General features: G+C 40.9%; 2 protein-coding genes across 2 annotated transcripts in view; both read left to right on the forward strand.

Annotated features, from left to right (window-relative positions):
- The window catches only part of tg (thyroglobulin), a 52,838-nt gene extending 51,411 nt beyond the window's left edge, over nucleotides 1–1,427 (forward strand). The window contains exons 47-49 of the mRNA XM_036538008.1: nucleotides 37–177; nucleotides 553–746; nucleotides 1,242–1,427. Of these exons, the coding sequence (XP_036393901.1) occupies nucleotides 37–177; nucleotides 553–746; nucleotides 1,242–1,378 (472 nt within the window). The 3' untranslated portion in view covers nucleotides 1,379–1,427. The remainder of the gene's footprint in view (nucleotides 1–36; nucleotides 178–552; nucleotides 747–1,241) is intronic.
- Nucleotides 1,428–5,302: 3,875 nt separating this feature from the next.
- On the forward strand, nucleotides 5,303–13,213 carry ccn4b (cellular communication network factor 4b). Its single transcript, XM_036539078.1, has 5 exons — nucleotides 5,303–5,562; nucleotides 10,410–10,686; nucleotides 11,283–11,537; nucleotides 12,154–12,347; nucleotides 12,865–13,213. Exons 1-5 carry the CDS (start codon nucleotides 5,515–5,517, stop codon nucleotides 13,162–13,164), a joined length of 1,074 nt encoding a protein of 357 aa, XP_036394971.1. The 5' UTR covers nucleotides 5,303–5,514; the 3' UTR covers nucleotides 13,165–13,213.
- Nucleotides 13,214–14,313: the final 1,100 nt, after the last annotated feature.

Below are 14,313 nucleotides of genomic sequence, written 5' to 3' on the forward strand. Positions count from 1 at the left end.
CAACCCTGTTCTCCTGTGTGTGTCCTGTATCCTCAGTGCTGATCTGTCTGTGCCCCTGGACATCCAGTTTGTATTCGGACTCCCTCACCACTCTGGGACATACAGTCTCTTCACCAGCAAAGAGAGAAGCCTCAGCCTACAGATGATGGCCTACGTGGCCAACTTCATTAAGTCTGGGTAAGATATACTCTAATCTAATAACTCTAAAGATGTTTCAGCATTATGTTATATACATTATGCAGTTGCATGGCATACATTCTTATCCAGGACGACTTACATTCTTATGTATTATCCATTTTCGCACCTTGATATTTTACTGAAGTGACTTTGGTTTAAGCCTCTTGCCCAAGAACGCAGGTCCTCTCAACAGCACAACACTGATAAGTTCAGTACTGACAACTCATGATAAGTACTCTTTCTAAGATTTATGAAGCCATACTATCCTGTCAGTACTAATAAGGGTATCTATCAAAAACAGTCATCACCTCTGCGCAGCACCTGTTCTTGCTGGTGTTTATACTTCTCCTTTACACGTGTGCATTCATTCTGCAGGAACCCGAACCACCCGCACTCCTTCTCCCGCGCATCTTTCAGCGAGACACTGCCCCTCTGGCCTCGCTTCCTGCCCCACCCATCAGGGGACAACTACAAGGAGCTGGACAAGGCCCTAAGCAACCGCAAGGGCCTAAGGAGGGCAGAGTGCTCCTTCTGGTCTGACTACGTCCCTGCACTGACCGCCTCCACAGGTATGTCGGAGTCTGTAGACGAATGTATGGGTGACCCAAGGGAGCTGCTGCTCTTGTTTTGACCAAGACCTAAGGAATGTAACTTTACTTTCTTAACTTAACTTAACTTAACTTAACTTAACTTAACTTAACTTTTGAATAGGACTTTATCTGCGATTTACCAAAGGTTTTGGCAAGCCTCTTGTTTAGCACAGTTTTTACTCTCTGTGCCAAGTTTCTTCAAAGCAAAAAAAACATAAGAATGAAGGTATGCAGGCTTTAATTATGTTGCAAACTTTCTTTATTTGTAGATATGCAGGTCATTATCATGCCACATTTTCATTGCCTTGCTTCAAAACCTAGGCAAAGCTGAATAAATATAAATGTGTAAATCATGATAAATAGTGGTGGTAAAACATTCAAGCTTTGTATTTAGTGTTGCTTTGAAAGTGTAGCCTTTCACAAGACATTGCCAAAATGTTAATTATTTAATTTTATTCTATTTTTTATTCCTAGCCAAACTCTCACCTGGGATTTCAGAGGAGGAACCGGCCAGTTTTGCAGCTCCCACACAAGAAACAAAATTAATCAGTATTTTCCGTGCTTCCGTGACACAAAGCAAAGCAAAGTCTGAAAAGGACGCTTACAATTAAAACGCTGTGCATTCTTGATTAACCTTCCTTTCAAAATGGAGCACACTCCTCAGATTACCTATGGCAGATTATCAATTTCCAGTGATGTTGGCTAATCTTTACCAGTAAAAGCTAATCACAGTTTTCTGTCTCAACTGTTTCCATGCAAATTGAACAATAAATAGCATTTCAAGAATATTTGTGGCATGAATGAGTGAATTTATTGTTTGTGTGAAAGAAAATGTCAGCTCAGTAAGATGTGCACTTTGAAGGAGAAAGGGTGAGTCCATTAATTTAGTCTTTGAGATTAATATCACATAATTCTTTTGTACTGTTTGGTTGTGCCCAAAAATTTTTCTGTCAAAATGCATAAAACATTAAGCTCTTGGAGCTAGTTATTATGAAGTGAAAACTTTACATGAACTCTGAGCTGTCATACTGATTTTTCTTCATTTTTATTTATTTTCTACACCCATGATTCGAACAGCTCTCTGGATGGTCTAATGATCTCATTTAATTTGAAGTGTATATTTAGATATATCAATAATATATAATAATTTCAATCACAAATCAAGACAATATTTCAAAGACTAACAAAAGGACTTCAATTTGAAATAGTTCAACTCATAATTTGAATATTTTATCCCACAAGTCACTGGAAACTCATGACAATCACTGATTATTAATCACTGATTACTTTGATGTGTTCACTTTATGCTAGGTTTAACCCTTTCAAGTGAAGTAAGTCCTGAATTTAAACAACTCTCTGACAAACAATTGTGCATTATAAAAAGTGAAAACACCATTTAACCAGGCAATCTATGGAAAGCATGACTTTCCATGTGAATGACACAGCATCTTTCCATAGCACAGCATCTTTCCATAGCACAGCATCTTTCCATAGCACAGCATCTTTCCTTTCTCCTTATTGGAGTTCCACATGCCTGTTTCCAAATACTCATTTTCGAAAGAAATAATACCCAAAATTACAAACCCTGCGGTGTCCCAATAAGCCTACCGCTAGAGTATGTAATGCACATAATTTTTTCATTTTGATGCTGAGAGGGGTCATATTATATTCAGTCATGACAGCTCTTGCATATTCTGAATTTTTCATCTGGCAGCAAAGGCATTTAGCCACAGCAAGCACAGGCAGCATAATCATGTAGGTATAAGCAATAAGACATGCATTAAGCAATAAGAAATGACATGTATATTGATGGGTGGTCATAGATAGTCCTCTGAAAATACACCAATTGCTGATCTGCCCAAAGGCAGCTGAGGGCAAGGGGTTATGGCAGCAGCATCCCCTCTTTGGTAAGGCCAGAAAATAGTGATGGGAGAGTGAGATTTCCTAAACCCTGTAATGGTTGGTGCTACCGTATGCTTTCAGTCACTGACTCCAGTGCACAATTTAAAAGACTTTGCTCTCCATGGCAAAGCACCATGACTGGTTCAGTGACTCACTGATACCACATGAGAGCACCACCTACTCCACCTGCTACTTCGGTTTATGTAACAGGAAGAGGTAGGGGAGCAAGAGAAGCACATGGCAAAAGCAAATATGTGGGATGGCTTTGTAATGTCTTTCTCAATGCACCTATCGGCAGGAGAGAAGCTGAGGCCCCAGGGATTGGTTATCGGCATGATCAGCTGATGCTGTAGCCTGTAGTGGTTTCATTCAGAGAGATATGTGTCTGACATATCACTTCTCTTCTAGTGTGTTGTGCTATCATTAAAACCTTGATTCTATATGAGCACCTCACAGTTTTTTTAAATTTCAGAGTCTTATTGCAGGACACTCCAATTCAAAAGTTTCCAGATGTTTCCCTTAGATTCCTTGTGCCACAGTAACCAGCTTTAAATAAAGATGATAATTGCTGGGCTACTCTAGACGCACTGTCCAATGGAGTTCTTCAGTACAGACATGAAACCAAAAAAGTCATCTCATCATCCTCTAAACGGTGTTCAGTGTAATGCTCAGAGAGAACATACATCTAGAAACCTCTGAGCAAATCATCCATCATTGAAAAAAACATCACAAATATGGCCACTCCCCTTTCCCACCTTATCTAGCATCTGCCTACGTTAAAAAAAGTATTTAGTACATTCAAAATTCTTCAGAGAGTACTCTACGAAGAATTCAGAGAGTAATAAACGAAGCCATTTGTATATGCAGAAAAAAATAAAAGGACAGCATTAGAAATCACAGTTTATCTGAGATGACAGTGCTTATAAACATAATTCAGACCAGTAGATCAAGATTCGATCCTAACATGTAAATAAATACATTGGGAAAACATACAAACACACGAGCTAGACTTAATGAAAATGTGACTTGTCTGAGAGAGGCATTTAAATGGAATTAAACACATTGTTTGTGCTGGATGGTGTATCAGTTGGTGTCTGCACATTTCAGAACAGCATGTCCAGCTGGTCAGAAGTGTACTGCTAACAGGTCTGGGAATTTGCTGCTGGTGATTTAGGGGGACAAAAGAAAGTTAATGTGCTTAATGCCATAAACATATGTACTGCAGGCTTAAGGGTCAATCTCCAAAGTGACATGAGTTCTTACCCTCTCAGACATGTATTGGAGTTTAGCAAGGTTTTTAATTATTAAAGGGTCCTTTTGATAACCCCCCCCCCCCCCCCCCCCCCCAAAAAAAAAAAAATAAATAAATAAAATAAAATAAAATCCTTGCAGAACTTTTACTTGGCCCAGAGAATTTATAATTTATTACAACAGGGAGCTGGGGATCATTTTCATAAAATGGAAACAAAAAGCATTTCCAACACTGTCAGACCTTGTGCAGCTATGTACTGTGATCCTACTGCAAAGTCTTTTTTATGTGACAGTCAAATCAGCCTGACTGTTTACTGTTGAGGGTTTTTAATCAGATACAGATCACAAACACCTTAAGTCCTTTGCACTGGAAGACGCCAACTAAGGTCAAGCTCAGACCCAATAATCTCCTGCATCTGAAGGTGGATTTCTTCACTCCCTATCTTTTTTCTTTCTTTATTTTTTTTCCCTTTTATCTTCGTGTAAAATTTATGTGACATCAACATAGTAAGTTGTCCATTGCTACACTTCACATTACATCCCTGGTTCTCAGCATTGAATCTCCGCATCTGCACCCCACCCCAGGGTCATCAATGTCGCAATTCCCCACATCCGTACTGCTCACAGCACCATCCTCTCCCTTTTCAGAGTGTCACATCTTGCATGGACTCACACATGAAAAGTATTACCTTCTCTTAACAAACAGAATGAAGCAAAATAATGTATCTTTAATTATGAGGGGCTCAAGGTTGCAATTTACTATGACTTCTGTGGCATGAATGCATGTGCCAGACCATTGCACCAATGGATGTCTTTAATACTTCAAAGCAGAGAAGCAGTGGGTGGCATTTTAAAGTCTCATGGTAGCTAAATTTAGTACTGAATCCACAACCATCTAATGTCAGGGTGGACACTCATTGGTCTATGATATTTCTAAAAACTATTATGAAAGGGTTACTGACATAAAATGTGACTGGAGGTAGAGTGAGATGTACACACAAAAATCCCAAACTACTGTTGAGTTGTGTGGTTTGGGATGCTGCTTTATATGAATAACATGCCCAAGTTCAACATGCCCCAGAACTTTGAAGAATACACAATTTACAATTCTGGTAGAATGAATTAAAATGTTTATGCATACATTTTTTACATGGTAGTTAAATGTTATCAACCCATTACTAAAATAAAATGAAATTATTTTAAAGTTATGAATGGGCTGTCTAAGTAACGCCCTCCCCCAAAAGGGCAAGTTAGTTAGATGCATTTTTAAAATGGCCTCATCCGCGTGCTTTTGGTGTTGCGTCCCAATACACCGTGGCCTGCTGCCGCAATCACTTTCCCTTTAAGGAGCTGTTTTCACTGTGCAGCGCGGAGGTGGGATGTGAAAAGGGCAGGGAAGAAAATTACTGAGGCAAAACCGTGGGGTTCGTCCCCAAAGATTGACGTAGGGAGTGTCTTTAATAACAAAGTCCAAAGGGTCTTTCCGAGGAAGTGTCAGTTCCAGAATGCGTTAAGCTCCGGGGAAAAAGCACCAAGTTTTGTCTTTGCAAGGATCTAATTCTCGGGTCAATGAATTTAATACTGGGATGTAGTAATGAGGTGGCTTGTTTCGTGGATTCTAATAGCCGCCAGCATTCATCAGGTAAGTGAACGGTATTGTGTTACCTCTTCCCCTTCTGTTTATTCGTCCGTCTTTCGTTTTATTTGTTTCTGCGCACGTGTTTGGACAAACGGTTATAAAAACGATTTAAACAAGGATGATCGCGCATCTGGCGTGTCTGAGAGAACGCTGTAGCAACAACAGATAATGGTGAATGAGTTTGTAAGTATATAACAAATCTAATGTGATGATCCACACCCGGGCTCAGCAGGTATTGGGTGGATTGCGCATCGCTGGAATGTGCGCTTGCATTCAGCGTGCATGTGCGTGCGTGCGTGCGCGCGCGCGCTCGGGTTTGAGTCGGGTGTAGCGGCAGAGCGCCCGGCAGAGAAGTGACCCAGCGATTGGATCAAATAAAAATGTATTTAGTACATCTGCACAGTAATACCATTAAATCGAACAGTGACACTTAAACTTCGCCATCTCATGGAGATTTACGATGCACATAACTGCACATAGGACGTGTCCCGTGCAGGACAGAGTGGACATGATTATTTATGGAAACGAAATGTTACAGTTGACATTATGTTTATTGTGTGTTGGTTTATACTGTCTTGATGCTGCGTGCATCGACAAAAAAAATTTATATGTGGTCTACAGACAGTGACGCTGTCCACAAGAAAGTGAGGAAGTTCTGCTTCGTGAAATCTGGGGATAGCATTCTTGGCTCCCCAAGATGTTTCACTATATGCAATCATCATTGGCCTTAAGGATGTAAGTAGATTTATGGCAAACATTTAAGTGAAATGCAAAGCTTTTGAAATAAACATATATTTGGCCTGGAACAGTCGAAGATAACTTTCCTCTGCTTTTATTATCGCCTAATCGAAAAAGGCACCACTAGTCCACAGTAAAATGTAACAGTCGAAAGCAGAGGAAAGCAGCAGACCAAATGTTCTGATACGTCTACAAGAAAATGAAACTAACGGCCATGTTTTGAGCCAGTTTATATTAATCAGTTCTTTCAGATCATAGACCATTACCTCTCATACTGGAGTAACCTTTTAAGATGCTAGTGACTCCAGGTACTTGGTTTAGCGTCAGTGCTACATCTTATAAAAATGACCTGTCACTCCCAGTGCGGCTCAGAGTGTTAAAGCATGGAAAATCGTTCAAACTCCATAAGCAGAAGGCTTAACCGGGTGAGACTGAAGGCGACATTGACTCTGCTTATGGCAGTAACTTTGAATGACAAATCGGAGAACATACAATGTTTCGGAAAGCATAGATACCAATGTATTGTTTGGACTTTGAAGTGAATTTGATAGTACTACAGTACTAAAGTACTAGTACTAAAATATTCTCTCAGAATTGCTCTTGATATGCATTTCTTGTCACAGGCAACTGGATATCGCAGTAAATTGCAAACTTTTATCAGGATCTTGGGTATTTGAAACAGACTCAAATGAATTAATCTTAATTATCGAGTGATTTCACATATTACTTTCTTGTAGTTGATTGGTAGAAAAATAACGGTGATGGAGAGATAACGGAGTCAGTTCTCGCTCTCTCATCGAAAGTGTTGCAATTTCTGTAGCATAAATATGTCCCTGATTGATATTTGATGATTACAGTAGCTGTAATTACGTTTGCTGTTACAAATGTTCACTGTACCTACATACATGCACACATAAACCTGATTCTGAACTCCAGGATCAGGTAATCCATTTTACTTTTGTGCCAGTTTTTCAAAGCAACATTGGATTGTATCACCCTGATCCAGATACAACCTTTCAAGATTACCAAATCCGGATTACCAGTGCTCAGAATGGTACTACATATCACAATGTAGGCTACTGGCTATGTAAAGAACAACAGGTAGAATAGCCAGCGTGGGGTCACTTTAAGTATTTTTATTGAAACTAGTAGAGACAGAAAACAGCACAGGGAGCGTGCAACATACTTGCCTGCATTGTCCTGCACAACATCGCTACCAGGCGCTACCATGTCCCTTTCTGTGATTATGTTTATGATGCACCTGAGCCTGTTGAAGACTCAGACCAATCTCCGGCGTTCTCTCAGAATGAGGGACTGACTGGATGTGCAATAAGGGATGCAATTGGTAGTAACTACTTTTGACTGGTTCATCTCTGATGTATCATTTTAAATAATATACAGTGATAAATGACAGTTAAAATTAAATATTTTTGTTTGATATTGACAGCTGTTTGGGGGATTATTTTATGAGGACAAAATCCTTTTTTAATTTACTGTACTGAAAGGTTTAATAGGTATCTTAATGTCTACTTTATCTACTTTTACGGTTAAATAAATCAAGTGCAAAATATAAATAAATGTATATATACTACATGATACGAATGTTGTATTATTTGACCAATTTAAAGTTTTATTACATTTTGTTCCTGAAATCCACCCTGAATCCACCCTTCTGATAGGATCAGGATAATCCTGATTTTTTTTTAAATCAAAGGTATCCCAATCCTACTAAAATGTTTTGAACAACACATACTGAAGGTTTGATCCAGATCAAAACCAAGACTGGATTACGTGATCTAATCCGATTTCAGAATCCTTTTTTTCTTTTGAACAACCCATTTTCAAGATTTGATCCAATCCGATATCCGAAATCCGATTAGATTACTTCTGAACAACTGGGCCCAGCATGATCGGTTGCAGTCATTTCTCCAATCTACGTAATGGTCTTTGTTCTGCTGACCTCTTGTGGTTCAATGAGGTACTGTCTTAATTCAGCACGTTGTTCACCGTTTTCGGATGGATTGACGTGTAGGTAGATAAAGTACCCAAACTCAAATACTCATTGGGTTTGTTAATTTCAGAGGTCAGTTTCTCAGATGAGATGATAGATGTTTTACTGGAGCACATGTGTTTTAGAAACATGGAAACTCAAAAAAAGATTTGCGTTCATTTGCCTATTTTTCCTTAATTTTTTTAATACTTCAGCAGTTGAATATTCATTTGTCTTAAAGAATATGGCCATTTATTTTTTTTTCCAGGCCTCTGCTTCTGCCAAAATCTTTGCAAGTTCATTCTGAGGTAGTTGCCACCAAACACATCACCAGTACCAATATTTATGGTTCTACACGCTCTCCGAGGATCTGTGTATGCTTTCTGAGGCTTGCCATCTTTCCACATGACCAGCCTTTAAGTTCTAAAGTTGGTAAGGAGAAATATTAGCAATCCTTTGATTGTTGTTGTTTCTGGAGCCATTAGAAAACTTCAAAAGTCTCAAATCTGTCTTTGGGTATCTCTAGACCAAACAGAAAATACTTGTTACCATGTCATGACTAGTCATAGTCAAAATTATTAACTTTGTAAGAGATATATAGCTTACAAGGAGAGGAGACAAGCATGAAGTAAATGAAGCAGTGAAAGTGTTTGGATTTCTGAGAAGACTAAACACTGATGAGCAGGATGGATACACTGAAATTCTTGAACGCAGCTTTTCGGGTCATGGGAACTCCGGAAGTTTTGCAGAGGCTGTTGGTGTAAACACTCTGGAGCAGACAGAGCGATGGGTCCTTGAGAGGGGCGAGTGTGTGTCGCCTCAGCACACAGCACACGCCACCGCCGCTCCGCAGCCTAACACACAGGGCTTCTGTCCGCTCTGGAATGCAGAACAGAATGTTCCAGGAGGCCTCGGCTGTGGCTTTGCCCTGCTGTTATCATTACATTGCAGCCAGGACCCAGGGGCTGATTTCTGCTCTCAGCGCATCCGTCCATGGTCATACTGTACTTTCGTTCTTTCCGGCCATACTTTACTTTCCCTCCTCCCCTCAGAGGCACATAGACAGTTTTGATTGGTTGAAAAGGTATCATTAGCTATGGTACCCACAGTGAAGATGCCTCAGAAAGGTGGTGTTTATTTGCTATCTGGTATTCCTCATATCCCAGTCCTCAGTAGACTCCACTGAGAGGGCACATACAGTACAGGTTTTTAAGAAATTATTTTGAGTTTTTACCTTAACTCTCTATATTTTTCAAACAAAACTTTACCATGAATACCATAGGAATGAATAACTGTGTTACGCAGTGCAAATTACTGTAATGATGTAATGTCATGTACATATGACCACAATGATGTAATTTCCTGCATGTGACCATGTTGTCATAATGGCTCATGAACAAGGTCCTGGATTTTAGATATTAGATTATGATCACAAGGTTTTGTTAAAATTGTTTTAAATTGAGATCTTTCTCCAGGATTTGATTCCAGGATCAGTAACACAGCAAACTGGCTCTGACTGAATTCATGCTGGTGAAGGTTCTTCAAAGGGTTGTTGAGAATTTTTTTTATTCTGGTGTAAACTCAAGCCACCATGCCCACATACATGCAGGAAGGGGAAGCTAGGCGGCTAAACCCGCACAATTTTTTTCTGAAATTAATAAATAGTTTATTTGAATACAGAGAAAATGATACTGGATTATGGAAAGTCTAATCTGTGCAATTTTCAGTTTCTGATTAAATAAATAATTAATACTATCTCTACTCCCCCACAACTCTTTTACAAATTGTAGATTGTTCCTCTGTAAATTTTCACAAACATTTGTATGGTTCTGGTTTATCTTTGACACCTCCAGTGTCTCTGTAATAGTACTACACTTTCTTTGTGTGAATACTGGTGTCACTTCCCTCCTTTTTTGTGCTGTTGTTTCTCTCAGGAGGGGAAGTTTGCTTTAAAACCGTCGTCATTAGTTAGGCTTTGGAAGAGAAGGGTCTGCCCAGTGTCAAGAGGGATCCATCTTTCATGTCTTCCCAGTTAGCCATAACAGATTATTATTGAGGTGGACCCGTGAGACCCAACACCAGCAGAGCACCTACTGAACAAGCTGCTCCTCTTGTCTTACAGGCTACTTGCCAGAATTCCACCACCATGCCACCCGCTCCCACCACCGCGGAGCCATATAACCGCACGCAGTACTGCAAGTGGCCCTGCAAGTGCCCCAAGAGCGCCCCCCACTGTCCACCGGGGGTCAGCCTGCTGATGGACGGCTGCGACTGCTGCAGGACCTGCGCCAAGCAGGTGGGTGAGACGTGCAACGAGGCGGACGTGTGCGACCACCACAAAGGCCTGTACTGTGACTACAGCGCGGACAAGCCGAGGTACGAGAAAGGAGTGTGTGCATGTAAGTGGCCTCACTTGACTTTGGGGGAAAACTGCTGTATTCTTACTTTTGATGAAATCCATCACTCAACGCAATAATTTCAGACTGTGGTAAGATGTGAAATGTGACAAATGTCCATCACACTTCTTTTTGTTTTCACTCACTGTTTATTAAGCGTGTCTGTTGTCATTTTAATTGATTATGATTTTAATTGATTGTCAATTGATTTGCATAGACACCAATTTGTTTGGAATTATTGTTCAATCCACCAACAATTCCGATTTGTTCAGGAATCTTTCTTTTGTCCCCACTGAAAGTGAAACCCAGGTTTGGTTGATGCTACAGATTTGTCCATCTGTCTGCCTTGCTGTCTGTCTGACCATCGGTCTCCCTTGCATTTTCTCTCTGTGCATCTGTTTTGCCTGTCTGTTTATCTGTGTCTGCCTGTCTGTCTCCTCAATCTATGAATCTGTCTGTCCATCCATCTCTCCATCTCCATCCTTTGTCCATGCGTGGTTTTCTGTTGTGCTTTTTTGTCCATCTGTCCCTGTCCTCCTGTTTGTTGGTGTGCAATTGAAGCTAGGCTAGAAGACGCTTTTGTGTTTGTGGCTGTGCAGATCTGGTGGGCACAGGCTGCGAGCATGACGGCGTGATCTATCGGAATGGGCAGAGCTTCCAGCCCAGCTGCAAGTACCGCTGCCTGTGTGTGAACGGGGCCATCGGCTGCGTGGCACTCTGCACCGACTCCCAGCCGCCCCTGGTGTGGTGTCCGTCGCCCAGGCGGGTCAAGCTGCGAGGCCACTGCTGCGAGCAGTGGATCTGCGACGAGCCCAAGAAAGTACGGAAGACCGCTCCCAGACACGCTGTGGAAGGTACGGGACTGTCACTCTGTTTCCAGCCTAAAAACTGTGGGTCACAGGTTATACGTCACTTCACAGGGTGAAACTGAATTCAGATATCACATCAAAGGGTAAATGTAATGGGATAGAGGTTAACTTCTTCAGCACCTCATGGATGGATAATTATTTGTGACCGATATGACAAAATAATGATGAATTGTGTTGCATATAGAGCTTTCCGTGGATTTCAAAACACTTTACGTTGGAGGCATGATTCACTGCATGCTCACTGTGCTCATGCTGTATGTACAAATGCTCATTACACATCACCTTGTACCTTGTCTGTCCAACTGTTGAAACTCGATCATGCTGCGTTTCTAATATTGTTGACTCCTTATATTGCTTTCTGCTTGTGTTGTACTCTGCCTCACTTGTAAGCCACTTTGGATAAAAGCTTCTGCCAAATGAATAAATGTAAATGTAAATCTAAATGTAACTGAGGTTGGGAGAGGGACTTGTCCAGCAATTTAAAGTAGGAATGATTATATGGTCAGACCCAGTTGGTAATGATACAGTGCTTCTAAGAGCTCCTCTATCAGCAGTGTATGTCAGCACTGTATCATGGCTCTCCCTGTGTTATGTACCCAAGTGTACCCAAGCGACAATGAAGTCTGGCACAAGAACTGCGTGACCCAGACCACACCCTGGAGCCCCTGCTCCAAGACATGCGGCCGTGGGCTGTCCACACGCATCTCCAACGACAACAACCAGTGTGAGATGGTGAAGGAGACGCGTTTGTGCAACCTACGCCCCTGCGACATCGACATCACCAAGCACATCAAGGTGAGCAGCTCTCATACTGCGGTTGAAGTGTTTGTATCATGTAGCGTAGTGCCTAGGCAGCTTGAATCCCACACATACAGATATAGCTGTTGGCCTGAAACCTGTTTTGCTTTTGGGTAGCAGTGTAGCATAGTGCTAAGGAGGAAGGCCTGTAACCAGCAAAGGTTGCCGGTTCAATTCCCTACTGGGGCACTGCTGCTGTACCCTTGGGCAAGGTACTGAACCCATACTTGCCATTGTAAATATCCAGCTGTATATATGGATAACATGCAAATAGTGTAACATGCGTATGTTGCTCTGGATAAAAGCGTCTGCTAAATTACTGTAATGTAATGCTTTTGTGCCAAATATGCTTATCCCAACCCTGACATTTCTAGTCTTAACTCTAGTCCTAGACAACTCCAGACCCCTACACATGACTCTTTTAGCTATAACACCACTTGTATTTGGTGCAATATCGGGTTATATGCGACCCCTCCACTACCGCCTTTCTTTGTTTTCTGTTTGTGTGTCACAGCCAGGAAAGAAGTGTCTGAACATTTACAGGGAGGAGCAGACCCAGAACCTCACCATCTCGGGCTGTGTCAGCAAGAGGCCGTACCGGCCCAAGTACTGCGGCGTCTGCACCGACGAACGCTGCTGCATCCCCTACAAGTCCCGCACCGTCCAGGTGGACTTCCAGTGCCCCAACGGAGACGTGCTCTCCTGGCAGGTGATGTGGATCAACGCCTGCTTCTGCAACCTCAGCTGCCGCAACCCCAACGACATCTTCGCCGACCTGGAGCGCTATTACGACTACCCTGAGATCGTCAACTGACGTCATCTGCATCTTCCTCAGTACGTTAAGCCGACCCGATGTTCAATGTGACCACAGTGATCAATTCTTTTGTTTTTGCTTGCACTATACATTTTTTTTTTGCTTGCAAGCCATGATTCGGTAACGGAAATTTTCATCATTCATTTCAAACGTTCATTTCAATCAGTCATTTCCTTGATATATTTTTGTGTGCTCTCCTATTTTTTTAAAGATATGTGTGTCTGTTACATATTATTTTTCCTATTGGAAAAACATCTAAATATATGTTGTAAAAAATTTAAAAATTTTAAAATAGATAAACATTTATACTGGAACCAAAAAAATCCCCTTACATTACAATTAGACTGTCCTAGCACAACAGCACAGCAGAGAATGTTCAAATAAAAGAGTGGAACTTCAAGAAGTAACCGCAATAAAGAAAACAAAACAATTAAAATTATGATGACATCTGATTGCGACATAATTACAAGTTTCAATTAATGAAATAAACAAATAGGGAAGAAGGCTACTTGATGTATAACAATTAGGTGGAAATTAGAGATGCACAGAGTGAACCTTCAGCACCCCTAGTTAGGCACGCAGAAACACAGGGGCAAGAAAAGATTCTTTCACTCTTGAGTGTGAGTACATGTGAGTACAGTGGTTATACTCACTGGGGAGAGAGACTGAAGATGGAATAATAGATCCAAAACCAGCAATGGCCAACATTCAAGCAGTTAGAATCCTGGGGGTCATTATTGTTTTGTATAAGTTGTCTCTGGATTATTCTGATCAAAAGATTGCATTAGTTGTGTTTCCATTTAGACGTACACTACAAGTCATTGTGAAAAGAAAAAAACTCCATGACAGAACAAAATAATAAAAATTGTTTTTGCTCAGACTGTGTGCGTTTAATTTGAGGCTCCTGTTCTAGTTGCAATTATACTTATTTTTTTTCCCAAGTTACCAATTAAAACTGGAAACATATTTTGTGTGAGTAGAAATGTATGTATGGAATCCACAGCATTACTGAAACCTAATTCAGTTTCAGCATCATAGAATTTCATTTTAAGAGAAGCATTAGGTAAGCACTTCAATATAAGATAGCAGAGATAATGTAAAGATTTTGGAACAAATAAAGAATGGACATGCTTTACTCCCACCATTTTA

The sequence above is a fragment of the Megalops cyprinoides genome, chromosome 10, assembly GCF_013368585.1.
Source record: "Megalops cyprinoides isolate fMegCyp1 chromosome 10, fMegCyp1.pri, whole genome shotgun sequence".
In the NCBI taxonomy this organism is placed as follows: domain Eukaryota; kingdom Metazoa; phylum Chordata; class Actinopteri; order Elopiformes; family Megalopidae; genus Megalops; species Megalops cyprinoides.

Coding starts and splice junctions, on each gene's coding strand:
- ccn4b (XM_036539078.1), top strand. CDS start 5,515: ATGAGGTGGCTTGTTTCGTGGATTCTAATAGCCGCCAGCATTCATCAG. Junction 5,563..10,409: donor TAGCCGCCAGCATTCATCAG/GTAAGTGAACGG, acceptor CTTGTCTTACAG/GCTACTTGCCAGAATTCCAC. Junction 11,538..12,153: donor TCCCAGACACGCTGTGGAAG/GTACGGGACTGT, acceptor TATGTACCCAAG/TGTACCCAAGCGACAATGAA.